Source organism: Sinohyriopsis cumingii, unplaced genomic scaffold (genome assembly GCF_028554795.1).
Source record: "Sinohyriopsis cumingii isolate HCF-2022 unplaced genomic scaffold, ASM2855479v2 utg001101l, whole genome shotgun sequence".
Taxonomy (NCBI): Eukaryota; Metazoa; Mollusca; class Bivalvia; order Unionida; family Unionidae; genus Sinohyriopsis; species Sinohyriopsis cumingii.
Window position 1 is genome coordinate 941,026 of NW_028315960.1, and position 23,975 is coordinate 965,000.

At 33.0% G+C, this 23,975-nt stretch overlaps 1 protein-coding gene across 1 annotated transcript in view; it reads left to right on the forward strand.

The window, feature by feature from the left end:
• The first annotated feature begins 428 nt into the window (after positions 1–428).
• The window catches only part of LOC149772852 (guanylate-binding protein 1-like), a 53,157-nt gene continuing 29,610 nt past the window's right edge, over positions 429–23,975 (forward strand). The window contains exons 1-3 of the mRNA XM_089947210.1: positions 429–586; positions 18,629–18,846; positions 19,181–19,308. Of these exons, the coding sequence (XP_089803336.1) occupies positions 18,645–18,846; positions 19,181–19,308 (330 nt within the window). The 5' untranslated portion in view covers positions 429–586; positions 18,629–18,644. The remainder of the gene's footprint in view (positions 587–18,628; positions 18,847–19,180; positions 19,309–23,975) is intronic.

Genomic DNA, 23,975 nt, shown 5'->3' on the forward strand with positions numbered 1-23,975 from the left:
TTAGGTACAACTGGATCAAAACATTATGTTTGTAAACAAAAGCACCGTAATTCATAATTCTATGAGCTGGAATAAACCATTTGCATATACATACAAAAAACGTAATGAAAGTTTCAGCCATAAGAATGATATTAATGTATGCTTAGACAAGCCGATAAATATGTCCATTAAAGTAATCATCAGTGGGAAACCGTTTACAAGTAACCATATCTTCAATAGGTTTTTGCTGATTTGATAATGTCATGCATTCTCTTTCACAGAATATGGTAACATAAGATCTAAACATAAAATGATTTACGCTCGCGTAAGGACATTTATAGGAGGTGTGATTGAGTCTACAATTTCCCGTCAGATTTGTCGTGTAACGTGCTGTCAAGGTTTAATATTTTTAATCACGTCTTCTGCCCAGCCAATCGCAATACTTTCGCTGCGAGCGGAGGGATTTTTCCCTGCTAGGGACTCTGAAGTTGAGCTAATTTCCTTCTGGGGTGCGGACGTGTTTTCTTTTTCTGTGGAAATCGTTCCCCGTTGTTATCGGTCCACGTCCTCGTTTCCTGGAATTTTGACGCAGAAGAATCGTCCTGAAAGTTAAGTACTTACTTATATTAACTTGTTTCCATTCCACAAACGGTTTACATGTTATCATATGTGCAACTGACCTTAACACACATTTCCATACAGATAACACGCTGAAGGTGACCTTGTCTGAATTCCTTCCTCTCATAACAGACTTTGACCTACCCATACCGTGTGATTTATAACACAATTTCGGGTGAAGCGCTACATTTTTCGGGCCCGAAATATCATCCACCTGGTTATTAAATTGACTAAAGATGACCTATGTTAGTGGACCAATCAGATAACTGCGCCAGTGTATAAATTATATTAATATGCGTTACTAACTAATCAATCATTCGTCCCTCCCGTTTCTAAACAAACAATATAATCACAAGCAGCAAAATACTATATTTCTTTCTATTACTGAGCTTTCTTTAAGGTAAAATTTGAATTGTTGTCAATAACGATTTGTTTAAATATTCCAAATATCTTATGAGACATTTATTGTGTATTCAAACATCGTGAAAATGCAAACACAATATGGTGTAGTTGTGTGGAATAAATGGTACAAGATAATTACCAATGCATATTGGCGTTGAGAGTGATAATGGTTTGGTAGTTATGCTTGTCCATGTTCTTCCCCACCTCAACTTCTTGTAGAATAATATATAGTTGTGTGGGTTAAGTGGTACCACACAGTCATAATAACATCTAGGTGTATAATTAGACAATGCTTTAGTAGCTGTATGTATCTCTATTACTACTACCCACTCCACACCTTGTACAAGGTATGCAGAGAACTCGATTCATGGAGAACTCGCCATGGGAGAACTCGCTCCGACGTATCTGGAGAAGTCCCCCAGAGTGATTGGAGAAGTCGCCCCAATTGGTTGGAGAAGTCACCCCAAAATTGTTCACCCAGATAATCTTTTTATAACAGAATTAAATCATCTTTTACGTGATTCATATTTAGATTTTTATATATAAGCGATCACAAAAGAAATATTAATTGGTAATCATAAAAAAAACAATATCATAGTAATATTTCTAAGGACGAAATTAAGTATTTATATAATCTAATGAATGACGACAGTATAGTGATTGAAAAGGATAATAAGTCAAACCCTATTATTATTATTATTATTATTATTATTATAAATCAAGAAAATTATGTTAAAGAAGTTGAACGTCAATTAAATGATGACACACACTACAAACATATTGTCGAAGACCCGTCAATAGAAATTAAATAAAAAAGATTTAACATGCATTTATGAGATCGCTAAAAATAATAATTCCGTAAATGAGGAATTTGATACTTTCCCTCTTAACATACGTACACCTCAATTCTACATATTACCCAAAACTCATAAAAATCCTGACCATAATTTACCTTTAAATTTTCGAGGTTGTAATTCATATACTGAAAACCTATCCAAATTTTTTGATAGTGTTTTACAACCTTTAATGAAATAACTTCCTTCATACATTAAAGATGCAACTACTTTCATTAAAAGGTTGAAGTTTATTCCACAGCTATCTGATAATTTCTATCCTGGTATCATTAGATGTAACATCACTCTATACCAACATTGCACATGCAGGTGGTATTGAAGCGTGTAAATATTTTCTTGATAACAATCCTAATAATAGCACACTATCTAGTGAAGATATTTTATAAAATAATAAACTTATCTTGGAAAATAATTATTTCCAATTTAATAATACGAATTACATACAAATAACGGGTACGTCAATGGGTATTAATATGGTTCCTTCATCACTTCCCTTTCATGGGTAAATTAGAAAAGGATTTTCTTCAAAACGAAAAGTTTAATCCATCTCTTTGGTTCAGATTTTTAGATGACATATTTATGATCTGGAAGCTTTCAGCTGAAAAACTGAAAAGATTTATTGATCGCCTAAATCATTTTCACCTGACGATTAAATTTACTTATCCTGCATCTAGTATGCATGTTTCATTTTTAGATGTAAATGTAATAACAAATATTGATAACACTATCTCTACAAATATTCATATCAAGGAAACTAATATCCACCAATATCTGGAATATTCTTCATGTCATCCCATGTTATGTAAAAAATGTATAACATATAGCCAGTCCAAAAAAAAAAACGAGGCATTATTTTAGATGAATGTCAATTACAAGTGGTGCAAGATTATAAGCATAGTAGTTATACGTGGCTTTATAAATTGAACTGGTATTTGGGCTTGGTCTTCTTCCCCACCCACCTCCCTCGCAATCCCACTCCCTTGTCCAAGGCCGAATTTTGTGGGGTAAACGATACCAGATAATAATCATAATATTGAGGTATAGAGTTAGAGAATGACTTAATATTTGTGTTGGTCTGTCCATCCTACATGTACAATAACCCAGAGTTCTTAAAGAATGTCATAGACATGGGAGTATGATCACCAGAAATCTTATAAAGTCTAGTTGGACCTCGATAAAAATGGTACCTCCTGGAAAATTTTATCTGTAATTCTACTTGATGGAAGTGATATAGTCCCACAGAACAGAAAGGTCCCAATCATGGTTTCCTTATCTGAATGTAACAGAACGAACCTTTATTTTCTTACTTAAATTTTAGGCTACACAGAGGTAGCATTATTGAAAGAAGAAAATAAATCAATTGACAGGTGGTGACAAAATGAGGCTTAATAATTATTTGAACATAAATAGCGTTTAGGATACAAACGGAAAAATGGGTATGGCCTATTTGGAAACAAGATTTAGCAAAAGATTTTTTCCCCCCTCGTGTTTATCGATATTCTATTTATTTTCTTCTTCAGTCTACTAATCGGAGCGTATATTACTGTGACATAAAACTGGGAAATACATGCTGAAGAGCATTCAAACATTATATAATCTTTAACACAATGTCATGGTTTACTTTTCATACTTCACATACATACATACATATTTAAAGGTAGTTGTACATCGTATAAAGCATATTTATCTGACTGATAACAAGATAGCTCAAGTAATACCTGTTCCCAAAATTTCTTCATTACAACTTGTACCACTGTTGACAATTCTACCTTAGATAAAATATTTTGTACTGAACGAAGTTGTTTACATTTTACAACATATGGTCTACTATAGAAAAGGTTTGACTAACTGAACTGTATCACTATCTTAAATATATCTCCACCATGTCAGTCTGTTTATCAGTTGACGCGATTAACATTCCACATCCTACCGTCATCTCCTTAGCAGCTCTCTCTTCTGAAGTGGTAGAGGTCTTAGTGTTATGGAAAACAAATTTCCCAACAGTGGTCCAGTCTTGTTCCCGTCAATTATTTTTACTTCTGTGCTTTGCATTCGTTATCATTAAACACATTTCAAAAAATGATATTTACTTCTGACAGAACGAAACTTAATTTTGACATTTAAAAAGCTAAAACATTCAATTTGGTCTAATAGCCAATGTATTTTTACAGTGCTTCCTGAATTGAGGTTAAAGTTTTAATAAATATATGAATTTCGGATTCATAAAACGACTATAAAAAACCCAACGAAACAACAAAACAAAACAAACAAAAAAACATAACAACAGAAACCTAAGCATACATTGATATATTTTATTCCTGAAAAAAAAATGTGATATAGTCAAACACTTTTGTATAATTTGAACCAAACTGAATTTTCTGCAACATATACAAGAAAATATAAGTAATAAACGAATACAAACAGACTGCTCAACTACAAAGAAATGTCCAGATACTTATCGTATTGCCCATTATCCAAAACCTAAAATACAAATATATTTTTACATTTTTTTTATTAACCCCGTTATAGTTTGACCACTTTGTCGGGGTAACATCTTAAGGTCACCTTACAATCAAACATTTCTGGTTATCAGATAATCTATGGATAATAAATATAATCTATATGAAAAGAAAAAACACAAAAAACCACACACGCATGCACTCATGCATATGGCACATACTCTAGGTGACATGGACTTAGTGATATTACAGTATTTTGTTCCTGTTTACCATCAGATCAGATACAAGTTACATATTCATTATTTAGGTCCATTTTCGAAGACATTGGTCGTCAGTTTGATTTTACCTTAGCAGTGTCTTTTTCAGTGTTTATGCATTGCACCTATTTGCTCAAAAGCGTAAATAGAAGGATTTTTCATATCTTATCTGCAAGTATAAATATAATATTAGGCAAAATAAGCAACAAATTACACAAACGGTTCAGTTATTCACTTCCTAAAAATGATTATTTTTTGGACAAATGTACAATATTGCTGCAAAAAGGTGCAAAACGTTCAGTAAAACGGTACGAAAACTGGGAAGTAATATTGCAAATATAGAAGAAATGCTCAATACTTTAATTTTCACTCTTACAGAAATTACATTTGTTGTCGTCTAATATGTTAATTCTTTTCAGAAAATCATTAGAAGTGATTATTCTATGGATTAATTTAAAGTTAAAAGATATCAACTTGGTATCCTTGGTACAGCATTTCACCCAGCTATAAATCTCAGCAGTGTGCTGTCTTTTAGCTTTTTTAAAAGATCTTTGTAAACAAACTTGAGTGTATTTTTTTGCAAGTTCATTATTTTGTCATCCTGATTATTAAACTTAGTATGTACTGAATGGTTCTCTAGGGCGTCTTTCCATGCGTTTGGAATTTTGGATATTAAGGAGAAGTATTCCAAGAAATCGTCGCTTCTAGTGTTTTATTATTTCAAAAGGTGATCATTCAGAATTTCAAAACCGGCTTCTGACCAGGATTTGTATTGATAGAACATTTTAGGGGGTACAACATTTAAAATACTCATGGCTAGATACTCGTTTGGACTTTGCGGTTCCTCTTTCCAATTAGAAAATGCCAAAATCACATCTCTCCAAAACCTGATTTTAATTACCTTACTAAATTCTTCTAATTTCCTTCTCCCTAAATTTCAAATATTCATTTTATTTTTGAGTATAGTACTAGTTACTACGTTCTGCCACGTTCCATTTTCCTTTTCCAGCAATCTTTTTACACATCTTATCTTAATTTACCTAATGAATGAAAATATGTGTATCATGTTTAGTCTTCCCTCGTTTTCTGGGGATACTAGTATATCACGTTTTATTCTCTCTACTTTTCCACCCCATACAAGTTTACACAATGTGTGATTTAGTTCTTCTTCTGCTGCAAAAGGATCTATGAATATGGACAGAACAAGAGTTTTTACAACAGTTACCTTACCAACTATTGACAGATGTCTTTGACTCTAACTTGCCAGTATTCGTTGTGCGTTTGTTAGTTTCTTCATATAATTAATTTCCACCATTTGTTGTCAATCTGGAGAACAATATATGCCAAGGAGTGTAAAGGTAGAAGAGGACCAAAGTAGGCCCATTTCGGGACATAGTCTTTCATTAGAAAATTTCCTGTTTAGAATCCAAATAGCTTTTGTTTTTGTTATGTTACATTTAAGTCCAGATAATAGAGAAAAAAAAAACACTTGCAACATATTCATGGTTGCTTTAAGAGAAAGCTGAGATCCATCAAGAAGAATAAAAGCGTAATCGGCGTACTGACACAATTTATATTCACTGACTTCAAAGATCAGTCCCCGTACATCAACATTTTGCGTAAAATAATACTAGATATAGTTTGATCATATTTTTATTAAAGGGTGCAGGACCATTTCTCTCTTTGTCATTATATTTATGCATGTGTTACTAATTATTTAATGCTTGTGCAGTCTAAACTTGCAATTATATAATTTTGAATCATGCTTTATGTGAAAGAAAATTTAAAGTATGTCGATTTGTACGCCTGCTCTTATATTCACATAACTCTATCTGATATTTCAATATGAAGAAAACACCCACAAACACAGACAGACACCCCCCACCCCCCCAAATATATATATATATATATATATATATATATATATATATATATATATATATATATATATATATATATATATATACACATATACATATATATATATATATATATATATATATATATATATATATATATATATATAATCCTTGTATTAGTTGCTGAATTTAGTTAACAAATTTTGCAAATAACTCGAGGTCATTTGGAATACACGCAGAATGTATATGGTATCAAGAATACGCCTTGAGGGCTGGCAATACGAAACATAATCTTTCCATATTAATTGTAATTGATTTTTGTTCTTTCAGCATTGTATTCATTTTCGTAGAAATTGTTAACGAATTCGGATCACGCTCTCTTTCCCGTACATTTACAGTGGATATAAAGCATCATCAAATATGTTCACTCTTACGACAGTGTTATTAATTCATCATGAATTTAGTTCAGTGGTGTGTAGAACAATATTGATGAAAGAGTGTGATTAGGAGCAGCAGATTGTTTTTCGTTATGTGGTAATCAATACCTAATCTTGATGTGTGACATTAGTCATACACAGATAAGGCTACCGTCATAATAAAATTAAAACCAAGTCTGGAGCATTGCATACATTGAATAAAGTAAAAACGGCAACTAAGTTTAGGAAGTTGAAATGTTTTAAACTGTTCAAAATTAATCACGAAATATTCTTTCCAATCCAGTTTGACTGACATATATTACCTTAATGTTGAATAATTCTTACATAAATTTAATACAATTTACTGCCTGTAGTTTTCGTTGTCATCTTATATGAGCGCATGTAGAGCTAGATAAAAAAAAAAATTAAGTAGTTTCTCATGAAATTGTTAGGTCTCAGAACAAACCAATACAATTTAAGAAATTGATAATTACTGCACCTGGTTTAAAGTGTTTGTCGCTGAAGTACTTGTCTTGTTTCTTCTTTTCTGGGTGCTATTTATCGTCATTAATCTCTCCTGTTGACCTCTAGAATGTTACAATTTAGGGAATGTAATAGAATTAGACACCTGCATTTATGTCTGCCAAACTCTGTCCAGATCTGAACTAAAAATCGATCTTGTGCCCTACCAGGAATAAAACTATATCCGTGTTGTTACAAATCATTTTCTCATTAAGTAGATTTTCATTCATTCATTTATTCATTCATTCATTCATTCATATTTCTTTCTTCTTCTGTTACAATAACACGTATTATCGTTACTAAAATACATGGTTCACATTGTTGGATTAAGATCGCTACATGCATGTAAAGTAAAACAGAATTTATTCATGTGTTGCTCGTTTAGCTGCCTCGGGCCCAGATGTAAAATTAAAAATGGGATGGATGTAATCTGAAGTCGAAGATGGCGGTATACAGTGCTCTATGCGATATTTCAGTTTTATATGAAGTATTGTGGAAAATAAAGTGGGCGTTAGACACCCTAACCATGTCAGTTTTAAAATAGATTCTTTTATCGTAATACATAGCAAAGAAATTTACCGAAGAGATGTAAAACCATATATGCATATAAAATATCAAGAGTCATTGCCGTGATCGATAGACCAAAGAGTAAAATATATGGAATTTAATATTTGCCAACGGATATCAATGCATTAAAAACACACTATTTACCCTGCTTGTCAAAATATACATACATATACCATAGGAACACATGTAAATCCTATAACGCTTTCATTATTTGCTCAAAAAGGACCAACAAATCAAACTAAGGCCCATACGCTGTCTTAGTTACCTGTAAATATTATTCAGTTTACCTTTCACCGGCTCAAAGCTGTAGGTCGTGTGCTATGAAATATTATAAGTAGGCCTACCACGAAGAATGATTAAAACTAGAATACATATGCAAAGCATTGTAGTTTCAAGATAAATTACATATAGATAAGGTGTACCACACTCATACGTAGACACATAAACACACACATGAGTGCCAACTAGAATTAGAGTGACATATGTCACACAACATGTTATGGTGTCTAAATGACGTTGTCTTGCGAACTGAAACTGTAAAACATTGCTTGCGTTTGTACGAAGCCAATAAATTAATATTTCTAAGGTGTACCACACTCATATGCACACACATTAACATACATATGCGTACCAACTAGAATTAGAGTGACATCTGTCACACAACATGTTATGGTGTCTAAATGACGTTGTCTTGCGAAATAAAACTGTTAAACATTGTTTGCGTTTGAACGAAGCCAATAAATTAATATTTCTATCATCAAGATCAAATATGTATTAAAAGAGCAAAAACTCACACCTTCAATCCACAACACACACAACGTTGACAGGTAAAACATCTTTTTGGTTATAGAATCTTCACATACACATTATATTTCAATCAAGCATTAACGCCACAATTGTCTCAAAAGAACATATTGTCATAAAACAATAATGAAAAATTAAGGTGTATTTGAACATAATCGGAATCATAAATATGTGTCTTTCAAAACTCTGTTACCTTCTTTGTAATCCATGTGCAAACACTGTTTTTCAGAAGCATTTAAGTGTAATAGGGAAGATGGTGATAAGGATGCTCCGAAGCTCAAATGTTATGTTCAATCATAATAATTTTGTAACTTCTTCTGACCGGGTGTAGTCAAATTAATTTTTGGTAGCTACGAATACATTAAATTAAATTTAACATGAAATTACAGAACTAATATTTCTCTCCCTTCCCATCATACATGTTTTGGCTTGTCTACGTGTGACACGCACTGAAGGTATCAACGCTAAATTGTGAAAGGCTTACTGAAACGCTTACTGATGTTTATTCCACGTTGAAATTACCAAAACGTTTATCCAGTTTTGAATTCCAACTCAAACATTAGTTTTATTTCGAGTCCAACTGATATGGCATATAAGTGCTATATAAAAAATATACCTACCTAAACAATGCCCTTACTTGCCATCTTAATGTTTGCAGTATTTGATTTGGAACATTAGATTGTATAAAAGATGCAAACAAATCTCTTTTTGAGTCGGACTTCAATCACATATTCAATCACATATTTACTGCGCAATTATGCTGTGGTTGGATAGAGTTCTGTCAGTTGGGTGGACTGGTTTATGTCTACCTTGTTCTGTGGACAAAGGTGAGTTTACTTACTTCAGTTTAAATCAAGCTTGTATATAGGGTGGAGTCCATGCTACAGATATACCACCCATCCATCCCCACCTCCTCTCTCGTTATCATCTAAGTAATGCCGGTAGTTTTACTTGTTGTTATTCGTCTTGTTTTGGGAGTTTTGTCATTTTTCATGTTATGATATGCTATACATGAACAAACCCCTCTGGAGATAAATTGGCAATATTGAAACAGACAAGACCAATTTTTCCCCAGTTCCCTTTCTCGAGTCAAATAATAAAAATGGCGGCCAAAAATGTTCAATGAAAACGAAAACTTCCAGAAGGCGGGGTTACAAAGTTTTCCCACGATCGCAGCAATTCAGTAAAGAGAATACTGCTTAATAATTGCATGGGTTTATTTGGACCAACTTTGTGCACAGCGTAGGCAAAGAGTGCCGACTATGTGATGAAAAGGAAATATTAATCAAACTATTAATTAAGGAAAAAGGTTAACGTTAATGTTCCGAATGCATTCCAATAGTTTTGAATATTATGATATAACTCAATGATGCATTTCAGAATGTCTGTGAAAGAATTTTAAAGTAGTGTATCGGTCTAAACATGAATGAGTTGTATTAATCCAAAAGTGAATGCTCACTACAATAAATCCAATGAATATCTTAAATAAAAAATTTCTCTCAAATTATGTCTGAACACAACTGCAAACTGTGATCAAAATGGATTCCCACAGATTGATTTACATAAAGAATTCGTTTTTTTATACTTATCATAACCCTTTTTATATATATATATATATATATATATATATATATATATATATATATATATATATATATATATATATTCACTGGACCTAGAACTGAATCATACCAATGGAAGAAACCATTCTGATTGTAAACAAGACTGGGACTAAAATGTTAATGTTCAGAACTCAAATGCTTTGTAAATTTTTATGTTTACAGCTTACAGTCATGGATACAAGTTAGATATGTAAACATTATGTCTATATTATCTACAGTACAACTTACAACAAAAGGTAAGCACATCCTTAAATATATTATTAGGAGGATCATCTTCAGCTGGGTCACAGACATTTGTACATCTTCACATAGCCAGAACCTGGACCACGTGATGAAACGCACGTGTTATATTGTAAAGGACTTTTTAATTCTTATAGGAAAATGAAATGTTCACCCTCATCCAGGTTTTTCTTATTCCGTCTTAGTTTGCCATATAAATTTTGTTTACTTGAAAATTATTATTCGTGCTGTAAGAATCAATTATATTATTGTTGTGTCTAGTATTTAATTTATGTTCGAATTTATTTATTCAAATTATTTAATTCAAGTTATTCTTGTCTGGAATTACCAACTGCTCACAAATAACAGATTCTGAAATAGAAACTTGGATTCATAGTGAAATTCAAACAAGGGTATATTCTCGGATTGTATTATTATGATTCGACAAAAGAATGTTGGCACAACACTACTACACAGTCCACTACATGAACAACAACACTTTCAGTGTTGCATTTAGTTTGGAATAACACTAAAGTTTACTCAGAACTTTGATCACTACGACTTGTTAGAAATTCTAGCATAATTTGGTTTTACCTTTTTCACTTTGCAATCTACGGAAATACATTAATAGTTGAATTTTACAAAGGTCACTTCTCACTTGTTTCTGTTACGTATTTAAAGACTATATTTTTGTAATAAAGGTACATATTCTTCAAACTCATCTATCTCCGAAATAGTACGCTCAGCAAGATAGATATTGTATCGACATAAATTCACCCAACATGTATGCAACCCTTTGCCATGTGCTTTTGACCTTTGATCATTCTGCCGATATAAACAGAAAGTTTCCTTTAAACATATGGTAGGATTAAAAAGCTATGGAGGAGAAAATGATACATAACCTTGTGTTGTGATTATGATCATACTGAAACCCAAGTGGTATTTAACATATTATCTATGCAAACAAAGTGTCAGTCTAATATGTCAGAAATTATAGAATGGTCATACAAATCACATGGCCTTGTCTGCTGACATACTCCATTATCGTAGTATCTGCATGTGGCACAAGACCTACTACCGATTAATGATGCATGCACATACAATGTCTTAATCAGGAATCTGCTATTGTGTGTGTCTGTGCCTATGTGCGTGTGAACGTGTGTGTGCCTGTGTGCATGCGCGCGTACGTGCGTGTGTGTTCAGTATTTGGCTATCTGCGACTGGCATGATCCTTCTTATATCAAGTAAAATAAATATTCCGCTTTTTAAGTCTTGTCACACTCTGATATAAAATGTACTATATTGTCAGAATTGTTAATCAGATTTTTAGACCCACAAATGGATATTAGGTAAATCGTGCACAAATAATCTACCATGTGGACACTCAAGAGGGCATTTCTCCCAGCCCAATTCAAAAGCGAGATTTCACGAAATACGATAGAATGTTGTTTTCACGGTATGTTTGAAGAAAAGTGTCTATACAAAAAGTTTTCCCGTGAATAACTGTATTGTTACAATCGTTTTGATCCGCCATGTCGTTGTTCTTGATTTCAATTCCATTCCGGTATTTTATAATGTAGATTGAATCATGGACTGACACTAAATCAGGCTTCTGCTGAGATTTGATCAGTGCTGACGTCAAAGGTGATCTTGATGGTTGTAGAATTGCAATCCATCACGCACTGTAACATACGTTTGGTGTCATTAACATTGATATCAGCTGTATCTGCACTACAAGATACATTCATGTGTCACGTGACGATATATAAAACAGATATATAAAACAATGCGGAGAAAATCACGGCACCCGAGTACGAAAGGCAATATTGAAACAATAAAGAAACATGGTTTCGTCGTGCGATGCTTCTCCTGTATTGCTGATTCAATATTCACTGTATTGCTGATTCACTATTTTCTTAATCCCAATCTGCATATAACTATTACCACCACGAGAGATAGAAATCTCGTGTACATATTACAGTATGGAAATCAATCCGGTAATCATTTGTTTTGAAACAGTACCACAATAATTAAATTACCTCGTCGCTGACAGTGTAACACTATGTGCCAAGAAGAACACTTGTTTAATAGTACATCATAGTTTATTTCCTGTATACACGCATGCATTCATTTGCATATTCTTCTTGATGAGGTCACTCCAAACTTTGTGTCATACATATTATGTTTAGAATTTAACTTATCTTACTTGAACATCGATATGTTAATTATAAAGCGAAAAGAGTGACGGCCAAACTTATATTTAGGGATGATTCGTTTAATATGGCGGCTAATACTGTAGGGTTCATATTTGTAGATCACTTTCAGATTTTATTGTTTAACTGCGCTCAAAACATACAAATTTCAACATAACTGTCTATTTATTTGCGTTCTAGCTGCAAACATTTAGGTCAAAATCAAATTCATATGAAGGAATTATAGTCTAAGTTGTAATAACTTATGCGGTATACGGATTGGGTACTCAACATCCTAATAAAGTTTCCTTTCGTCACATTCCTTTTTTTCTTTCCAAATGGATATATGTATGTAATATTGATATGATTAAAATAGATGGCGTACAATTTTATTTCCTATTTGTTGCTGAGATATGCCTTTTCAGGTTGATATTCTCGCAATGATATACTGCTAAAGGACTTCGTCAAAATGCATCAAGATTTTATTCTGTATGTGCAAATATTAAGTCTAAGAAAGCACTTATGTCACAGTAAATATTCTTGTATCTTGGAAAAGAAAAAACCTCAAGGTATTCCGATTCACTCAGAGTCAGATATGTCTATCTGACATTTCCATCTGGTTAGAGCGTCCACCTTGGATGCTGGAGGTTGCGGGCTAGAACCACGGTGGAGACATACCAAAGACTTATACAAATGGTACTAACAGCTCCCTCGCTTGGCGCTCAGCATTAAGAGGTTAGTGTTAGGACTGGTATGCCTGGTGTCAGGATAATGTGACTGGGTGGAACATCATGAATCATGTCTGCGGCATGATGCCCCAGTGCCAGAAATCACTATACACTGCCGCACTGCTGACTAAAAATTGTTAAAGATGCGTTTGAAATCTAAATCACACACACACACACACACACACACACACACACACACACAGAGAGAAACAAAAAACCCTTATTGATGACATAAAGTACACACACCATTACTCAGCAGGAATGTGTTGTCACTTGGCAATAATCCAGCCATGAGATTTAGCAGAATAAAACAAAATACGTTCACTCTAGTTTCGTCAAATTATTATAGGTGATAGGGTAGCATTAATGCCACAGTTACTGAACCACGAGAACCTCAGTGCAATTAAAGTTAAGGATAAAGGTTCAGGGGAACATTCTGCATAAACTGACGTATTAACCGATATTATTGTATACTATCTTGTGAGCTGCAAAATATGTATTTGATTCATACATCGTAGCGAATCTTGAATGTAAGCAGAGCGTACCTGTAACGGAAGGTATATCCTGGAGGCTGGCAATATGAACCATCTTTTATCCGCAGTAAACGACTAAATAATTTAGACAGTGCACCTGTTTCTAAAGTTTTTCATTCAATATTTTATTGGTTTGTTTGGGTGTTGTTTACAAAATAAAAAGGTGATCGGACCACAGTCCTTTTCCTTACAAAATTAAGTTTCATCATTTGTTTAACTATTGCAATTGTAATAATAATGCCTGGTGCATCTTGTTTAGTGATGTGAAAAAAAATTGTTACGGCTAAAAGGAGTGTGGCATTTTATTTCTAACTTAATCGTATATTGAAGCTTCATGTACTGCATCACAAATTTTGTACAGAGTTAAATCTACCCAAATGAGTTTTAATACATGTTTTTCTCATCATTGCTACGTATCGTATATCAATACATTTATATTTTGAGATAATCAAGATTCTATGTCTTAACCACTTTTCTGCAGTCGAGATATTGAACTTGTGTCTAGTTTTGGGAACATTATTTATGCTCATTGGTGTTGTCTACTGGCATCTAAAATGTTAATATTTAGGGAGTAAAAAATATTTTATAGCTTATCATATGTTGATATCTGTCAAATTAAAAATCGAACTAATTGCTTAATAGGAACACAAGTAAATTAGTATCTTTACAGTTCGATAAATATTCAATTAATTAATTAATTCATTCATTATTTTCATGGTGTATGAAAAGACATAAAATCTTGAATAAAGGACGCAATCTAATGGATATGTAACAGCAAATGTCTGAGGTCAAATTACAATATCTCGGTTTAGAAAACGCCAACTAGGTGTAGGGATATGGACGCCGCTGAAAAAATGCTTCAGTAGTTTGATGCAGAAAAAAAGAGAATAACAAAAAAACATCATTGAATCTCGGTCCTTTTCGTTACTCTATCGGGTCCAGGTGTATAATACAAATGGGAAGGTAGTAGCTGTGAAAAGTGAAACATATTTAGGATGAGTACAGTAGGTGCAGCTATAACTTTGTCTATTTTACGATATTTCTCATATCGTAATTTGATGAATTAAATGCCATAGCAAACTAATTCAAGCTGGGGTATTTAGCAAGGTATATGCATATTGTATAACAATTCTCAAACGACAACGAGGGAGAAATAGGAACCTCACCATTCACCACACATGTCAGTACAGCAAGCACACAACAAATGCTTCCGTCGGCGAAACAGAAGATATGTCCCATGGTAACACAGGTAGGACACATAATGCTTTCATTGTGCTGCATTATGAAATCATTACCACACAGGTAAGAAAGGGAATACAACTCATTTTAATCAAGTGTAGTTTTTATTCAGTTTTACACCTAGAAACTTCCTTCTTGATGTGAGGTGATTTGAAATACGATAAACATGTATTCTGTGAAAAAGATATGAAACAAGAACAAAACGAAATATAGATATATTCAATTATACCCATGCTAATGTACGTCACACACACACACACACACAGAGAGAGAGAGAGAGAGAGAGAGAGACAGACAGACAGAGACAGAGACTTGCATATACAGATACATTTGCAGGTATTGGAAATTGGAAATTAATGTATCTCAATATTCGCACCCTATAAATAGGCATCGAAGAAAGGCACTTAGTAAGTGTGTTAATCTTTGTCTGCGTCACGCTTGCATAGTGTCGTTCTAATTTAATTTTGTTTACGATATTTTGAGATTTTCTGTTGTACGTTGTCTGTGGTCCTTCGACCTTCGCCAGTACGTCTGGTAGCACAATTTATGCAATCTCTACTCCCAAACTGCTTGGAGGATTGCCATAACACTAAACCATAAGTATTCACCCTGAGCTTTATTTTTCTGAATGAAAATAGTGCTGACGAGATGACGGCCAATAAGCCAGACAAATCAGTCATCATAAAATAATTCTTATTGCTCTTTCCCCTGAACGAAAGGTCAGATCGACATCAGGGAATCACTACAAAATCTTTAACGATGTCTTATAATGTATGATAAGTAGTAAAATAAAATTGTGGTGCTTCAATAACAAATATAGCGGCCATTTTGAAAATAATTGTTATTGCTAATCCGGGGGAAGGGGTGGTATAAGAAGTAAACGTTACAATCACAGGTTTTTCCTTACATACACTGGCTATGTATGCCCAAGGTCGACGTGGAACAATGTGGATCAACATTCTCTGGCTAGAAAATGTGGGAGGACAGTTTGTGTCAACTGGGCCATTGCATTTAGAGCTCGTGTGTACAATAGGCAGCCGTTACGTCATCGTGAGCGGATATGAAATAGCCATCTACGAACACAAACAAAACATCCCTTCCTACTAGACTTGTCCAAACATGATTGTGCATAATAGCATCGTTTCTCCCGCTTAGGTCTGCAGTGCGATAGCTGAACATAACGTTATGGACACAGTATTTGTATTCAAATATACAAATAGTTTCCAGTATCAATAAGCTGAAACAAACTAGTTGAATCATAATAAAGTTAAATAGTGTAATTCCTGTAGAAACAGCCATGTAAAGTTTCGCAAACATAACCGTTTTTCTGTTTTATTTGTTTGTCTTGTCTATGTTTTGTATTTGCCTTAGAAAAAGACTCATTAAGGATTCGAAAGCGCTCAGGTTACTTAGATACTAGTTTAGCACTGTTCGTTATCAGTTTATTGCATTTATCTTAATCAATCCCTGACATACATGATCCCTTGCTGGATCCAGTGCACTTGAAAGGTGTTATTCGACATAACATTTTTGACCACTTCATGTGTGGTTTCCTTTAGGAGCATTTACCACCATAGCTATAATTATGTTTACTTGCATGCTTACTCATTTGCAGCTAGCTGTTTGATCCTATTACTGTGGTTTTTTTCTCCATTTACTTAAATTTGGAAGCTCTACTCCAAACTCCTCTATCGGTGAGGTCATGGTTCACATTCCTCTTCATTTAAGCATTGTCTTACTGGTTACCGGCTTTAGGAAAATTTAATAATAATGAGTCAAAAGTTACATTTATTTTAGTTAGAGATATCGAGACCTTTATTGTCGGTATATTTTGTAAAAATAATTAAACCTTATGTCATTATATTTGATTTAAAATTTGGTAAATGTTGTGAAATTAATAAATAAAAAATTAAATAGATAAATGAACTAATGAAAGAACAAACGAATATGAAAAATAAATAAATAGTTACATAAATGTTCTATTTTTATATTCATTAAATAAGCTGATCATGAATACATAGACATTAGTGCAATTGCTCTAAATCAGTGAACACATTTTATGTATCGAAGGCGTAAATTAAATAAGCGAATAACATGAACGGTGCAGATACGTTATACATTCAAAATGTGCAAACACTTTGTGAAAATGGTGGTCAATGGACGGAACAACAAATGTTCGTGCTATTATTTAGGCATAGCAATTCCAGCCTTGATCAATTTCGCTGCATATTTAAAAGTATATTCCTCTTTTCTTTCTTCTTTCCCTTATAGATTGAGTCCCTTTACGTAGTAGATAACAGATTGAGTCCCTTTACGTAGCAGATAACAGATTGAGTCCCTTTACGTATTAGATCCCCAACTTTCCTTTGTTTACATCAGGGGTGCTTCAGGAGTGCACAACCTTTTTCGGCCAAGGGCCAGATCGCATTTTCTAAGACCACTCGAAGGCCGCAAACTGCATTCTTTATGTACTTACTGTTCACGGGCCAGAGTTCTGTGTTGTTTTAATTTGCTCTGAGAGCCGGACAGAACACGTCAGCGGGCCGGGGAAAGTGTATACTTTAGTTCGCAATGAGTTTACCCTTCTTTGTGATGTTTGAATAAATATCCCCAAAATGTGGGTTTATCGAAGCATGAATAAAATCACGTTTTTTCTAATAAAAAAATTAAAAAAATAATTATATATAGGACGGCCCAGTTCAATTTAGTAATTTCTCCGGTTATTATTGAAGGAATCATATATGTCGAAGTCGAAGTCACTGAAGCCCAAGTAGAAGGGGTTTCAAAATACCCCCGATATCATGGTACCACCTGTTTCTCACTGACTACAAAGCTAACATTTGGTGCAATACATATACGCGCCGCCCTCGTTCATCATGCTGTCACATAATGTTATAAAGAGCAATGTTAATTTGTCATTTTAACAAGGACAGAACCAGGTATTACAATGCATTTGAGAGAGATACATCTTCTGCAACAAGACAGGGGTTAGTGTTACGCAGTCACGACTGATAAAATATCCTAACAAATACAAAAAGATGATCGAGATCAGAATTAACATAATCTCACATACTGCTAAGAAACGCGACCTTTTCTAGCCTGAAAGAAACTACAATTCTTACGTAATGCACTAATCACGTTATGGGTTATTTTACATCTCGATTAAACTCTGGTTTGTTTAGTATTATGCTAGTTATAGCAACCTATTATAATCGCAAATATTTTACACTCTTAAGTAAACGGGACAATTGCTCATCATGTTTGATTCCTATAATATTTCTCTTCTCTTGGTTCCGGTCTTATTCATCATTCTATAGTGTTAAAAGATCTTCACTCCTAATTCTGCCTTGATTTCTTCAGATTTTTGGAATACAATGGCAACATATGAATCCCTTGCCGTTTTTCGAAAACCGTGCCTCTTGATTAAGAATTGTTCTGATGACATGTTAAAGACTTGCAGTAAGGTGCTGAATCAGTTAAGCAAAATTTCAAGTCCACTTACTGTCATCGCCGTAACGGGGCCTTACAGGACTGGCAAGTCGTATCTCCTCAATCGTTTGGCAGGAAAGCAGGAAGGTAAGTTGTCATGTTCAAGATTAAAGAAAATGAAGAATCTGTACTACAACTACAGCTAGTAGCAGAAAAAATTACAGAGACAGTCACAGTCTTCCACTAGAATAAACATAAAACATTAACTTTAATAACGTACTTAGTAAGCTCAAAAAAAAGGTACATGATCATAACAAATTATTTCCGCATTTAGTTCCTTCACCACAACCAGTCTTAATATTCAGTCTGAAATGTGGAAGGAATAGCTATGCAAATTGATTTTTGTTCTCATTCATATTCTCGTCCTTCTAATCTTACATGTTCTTATTTGAAACAAATTTACTTGTTTTTTGTATTGAAGGATTTCTACTTGGATCAACATTGGAGGCTACGACAAAAGGAATATGGGTGTGGTGCCGACCACATCCAAAGAGGCCGAACGAGGTAATCCTTCTGTTGGACACTGAAGGACTCGGGGACATCATGAAGGTATATTTAGTTTGTGTCATGAATATATAGTATTTATCAGCGTAATAATGGCATACTGTCTCTACAATTCAATCATATGTAAAACGTTTGAGATAAAGAACATACTAACATTTAAAAACTGTCGAATTGTTTTAACTTACATACTCTCTTACGTAGACATACAGGCTCGTCTACTTTATCAGGAGACCTAGTATAATTGGTGGTAAAATCATACGGCACATCCAACACAAATGTTTGTTATAATGAAGGGCTTGAATATCCAATTTTGTTTTATAAATGCACGCTTAAAATTGTGACATATGATGGCTGCTAAAATAAGCTAATATCTTGCTTCACTACCTCATCGGATGCAGAGATATCTAACTATTGTTCTTTCATCCTAAGCAGAATACGGTTGTCAAGTCTCTGGCTATGCAATAGCTATTATTAACCAAAAATAGCAGGCTTAACCTTTCCTATGGATGATTCAATAGCTAACTTGATAAATCTTAAATGAATATTGTTATGGCTCTAATTGTTTTTTATATTAGTTTATTAAATCTGATTAGTATATAGCATATATTGAACGAATGGTATTGATTGTTTTTGCTAAACATTCTCGATCAGCAGAAACTGTTCAAATGTGTCTATAGGCTCGTTAAACATCTGTACTTTTCTCCTTTCCGTTGAATCCGTCCTCAGGCGTCAATATTAATATATATTGGCTTGTAAAATGCCCTGAATATATATATATATATATATATATATATATATATATATATATATATATATATATATATATATATATATATATATATATATATATATATATATATATAGATAGATAGATAGATATATATATAGATATATAGATATATATATATATATATATATATATATATATATATATATATATATATATATATATATCCCAATGTTTTGCATTTTAACAGTATTTATTATATTGTGATTGATATATTTTATTATCTTTTCAAATTCTATTCTCTCTTCTAATAAGGCTTTTTAATTCTCACATGAACTATATACCCCGTACAAATCTTTTTCACAGTGAATATCATGTTTTTGAATCATTTGAGTGCAAATGTATTAATAATAATTTGATATTTTTAATTATGATATTCAGAAAATGCTCAATAACTAATGTAAAATCTAATTGTGTCTTTAACTGATGGAAGCAGTTTGCAGTGGATGCTTTTAATAAACTTTAGTAACATATGTTTTGCTACAGCAATTTAGTAAAACTTGTCACTATCCCTGACCAGAGTTTTATTTGATGATTTGACATGCACTTACTATTTAAAAAAAGTATTTTAAAACAAAAACGAAATCACCAGATGTGGTCAATTGGAACTAATATCACACTTTAAAGAAATGATGTACGAGATTAAACATTTTCAACCAGTACTTCCATTATACATTAGTTAAGTAAACGTTTGTATCTTTCACGCTTTCATTTGTGTTCATTATTCGTATCGTCTTTGTTAATATCTTTTATAAAGATACACTGAGTGTCACCATATTGTAGGCTAGTTAAAACTAGTTGTGCACTCTTGGTTATCAGTTTCATCCATTGCACCCTTTTAATCCGTGATCTCAAAGGATGTGTTATAAGATTAAACACTGCATCTGCCAACGAATAATTTTGTTTCGTCGAAATTAATTTTCTATTTATAAATGGGCCTAAGTTTCAATACATATTACTATTTATCCAAAACATATTCTTTGTGCCAAGATCTTAGACACAATATTAGTAGCCTTTATACATATGTGTGGTGGATTTTTAGGAAGGAGATAAGTATGTTTGAATAATGAAATATATATATTTCTTCTCCAGCTGTGCTGATCACAGCCGCGTTGAATGTGGTTGTTAAGGATACCAGACAGGTGTCTTGGTTGTCCAGAGGTGTAAATTGATCACTTGTCATTGTTTGGAAGACTTCTGCAACTTTTGGATCTATACATTTGTCAAGGTCAAATCTGATTCTTGGTTGCTTATGCTTTTTGATCATTATGAGGTTGAGGCAAAACGTTGTCATTAATAAGCAATGATCGCTTCCAATATCCGCTCCTGTGAAACGTCGTATTCTGGCGATATTCAGTCCTGTGATAACTCGTCTTTTCACTTAGTCAATCTGGTTGTAATGTTGTCCATCTGGACTGCACCAGATAAATTTGCTAGATGCTTTGTGAGGGCCGAACGTGCAGGCAGGCAAACATAAAATTTGGCAGCAAATGCCAAGAGCATGAGTAATCTTTCATTTATTTCGGAATTGCAGAAGGGTCCACAAGCGTTTTTGCCAGTTTGTCTGTGAATCATATAATAATATTCAGTTGTAAATAAAACACTACATATTATATGAGATACCATGTTCATGTTTAGACATTATCCAGGTGAGATAACTTACCCAAATCAAGTAATATCTTGGAACAGGCTTGTAAATAAGTTCATAAATTAAACCAAGTAAAAAGCACCGTGTAACATATGATAAATGTTAGTTTATATGTGACTAAACAGCCAAATGCATTTAAAAAAATTCATGTCAGATCCAGTGTTAAAACTAGTTACGAGATGATGCAGAACATATTGGCATTTAGTGCGATGGTATGTACAATAGCGCAAGGAATGTAGGAGTTGGGAAAGTAACATTCCAACATGCAGCTCAATGCAGTTATATTCAGGTAGAAAATAACAAGGCAATTAATGTGGTGACTAAACCTAAACTTGTCCCTGTAGTCAATTTCATACATCACAGAAAGTGTTTAACTGAGCTGGAGTAGAACTATGTATGCTTATATTGATGCTGGGGTTGAAAATTCATGGTTAAAAGCGGTCCTATTAGAATTTAAACTTCAATTCACATGGATAGAAAAATATGACAAATAATTTAGTTAGTAGTATCTCCTGGATAGCTATAAATCTTCATGAAGTTTATTGTCCATAATTATTTGTACTATTATTAATGTCTACTCCAACTTCAACTAATCCAGTGTATTGTAATCTCTCATAAATCAATTGACCGCACACAAAATAATACAGAGATGTATATAGCTGTCATGGATACAGACACTACTCTATTCCCTTAGGGGTCCAACTACTATTTTCATTTCCGTAGAAATTAATGTTAATATATCCAACTATATAATCAATTTTTGCACTAGTTTGGCATACATTTTAATAGAGCTAGAGAATCTTTTTCAGCATGAAATACAGGCATTTATAAGGGTCTCGTATTAATAACCAGGGGCACTCATTGATATGCATTGCCTCAAAAAAAGAGCCTATATTTCATTTGGTCACTAGGAAATTAAATACAATATATCAAAATAAAACTAGAAAACATATTGCCAACTTTTACACATAGATTGAAGTTTATGAAATGTCTAATTGAAACAATCCATTAACTAGGCAATTGTTACACTCAAACTATTTAGTACTACAATTTGTAATCCCTTTAGAACAGACTAGTTCTCTGCCTATAGTATAAATAGTGATGCGATACCTTAAACAGCAATTGCTCTAACTCTATCGGTCTAAATATATCCTGAAAGGTCTAAAGCAAACTTCAAAACAATGGAATTAACGTGAACGGGGCAAATGTAAATTGAAATAGAGTAATATAACAAACGGTTTCTTTATGAGATTTGTTTAACTCTCAAAATGTTTTAAAACAATTTATACGACCAATCTTGCCTACAAATTGAATGATAAATTTCATTTTAAATAAATGTATGCCATTATCGGTCATCTTCACTGTTTAAGTCCCTCTAAATTGCTACTGTGGGGATCATACGGAATTATCATTCTAAAGTTTGAAAAAATTATTCCGTTCGAAAACTGTCATGGTGAATATATTCAACATCTAAGGCCTTTTTAATCTAAAGCTGTTCTACAAAACTGCTGAAACTCAGGACATCTAAATGAGATAACCTAACTTGTCTGGTGGTCGACTGCAAGGAATATTTAATGAGCAATATATTTGGAATATCAAATCAGATTATTTCAAGCTATAATAAAGCACGCACTTTAGGAAAAGAAATTTTAAATGTTTTTGTAGAATCTGTTCTATAATAATACTTACAATAATACTTACAATAATACTTACAATAATACTTACAATGATACTTACAATAATACTTACAATAATACTTACAATGATACTTACAATGATACTTACAATAATACTTACAATAATACTTACAATAATACTTACAATGATACTTACAATAATACTTACAATGATACTTACAATAATACTTACAATAATACTTACAATAATACTTACAATGATACTTACAATAATACTTACAATAATACTTACAATAATACTTACAATGATACTTACAATAATACTTACAATAATACTTACAATAATACTTACAATGATACGGCTGAATACACGGAGTTTAAGATTACCATACAACTTTCTTTGTGAGATTCTATTTCACAATAAAATGGCATTACTCCATGCAATAAAGTGATATTAAATTTGTTTTTGTTTGCTTCAACGAACTTTAAACTTGACAGATACCCTATATAAAGCGATTGTTAGCAATACTTTCTAACCCATGTCATTTCTCATAACATATATATGCTTTCTCATCACAAGTATGAGTCCTAAGTTCGTATATCAAAGGTGAAGATTATGAGGTTTCTCTTTGCGAATTAC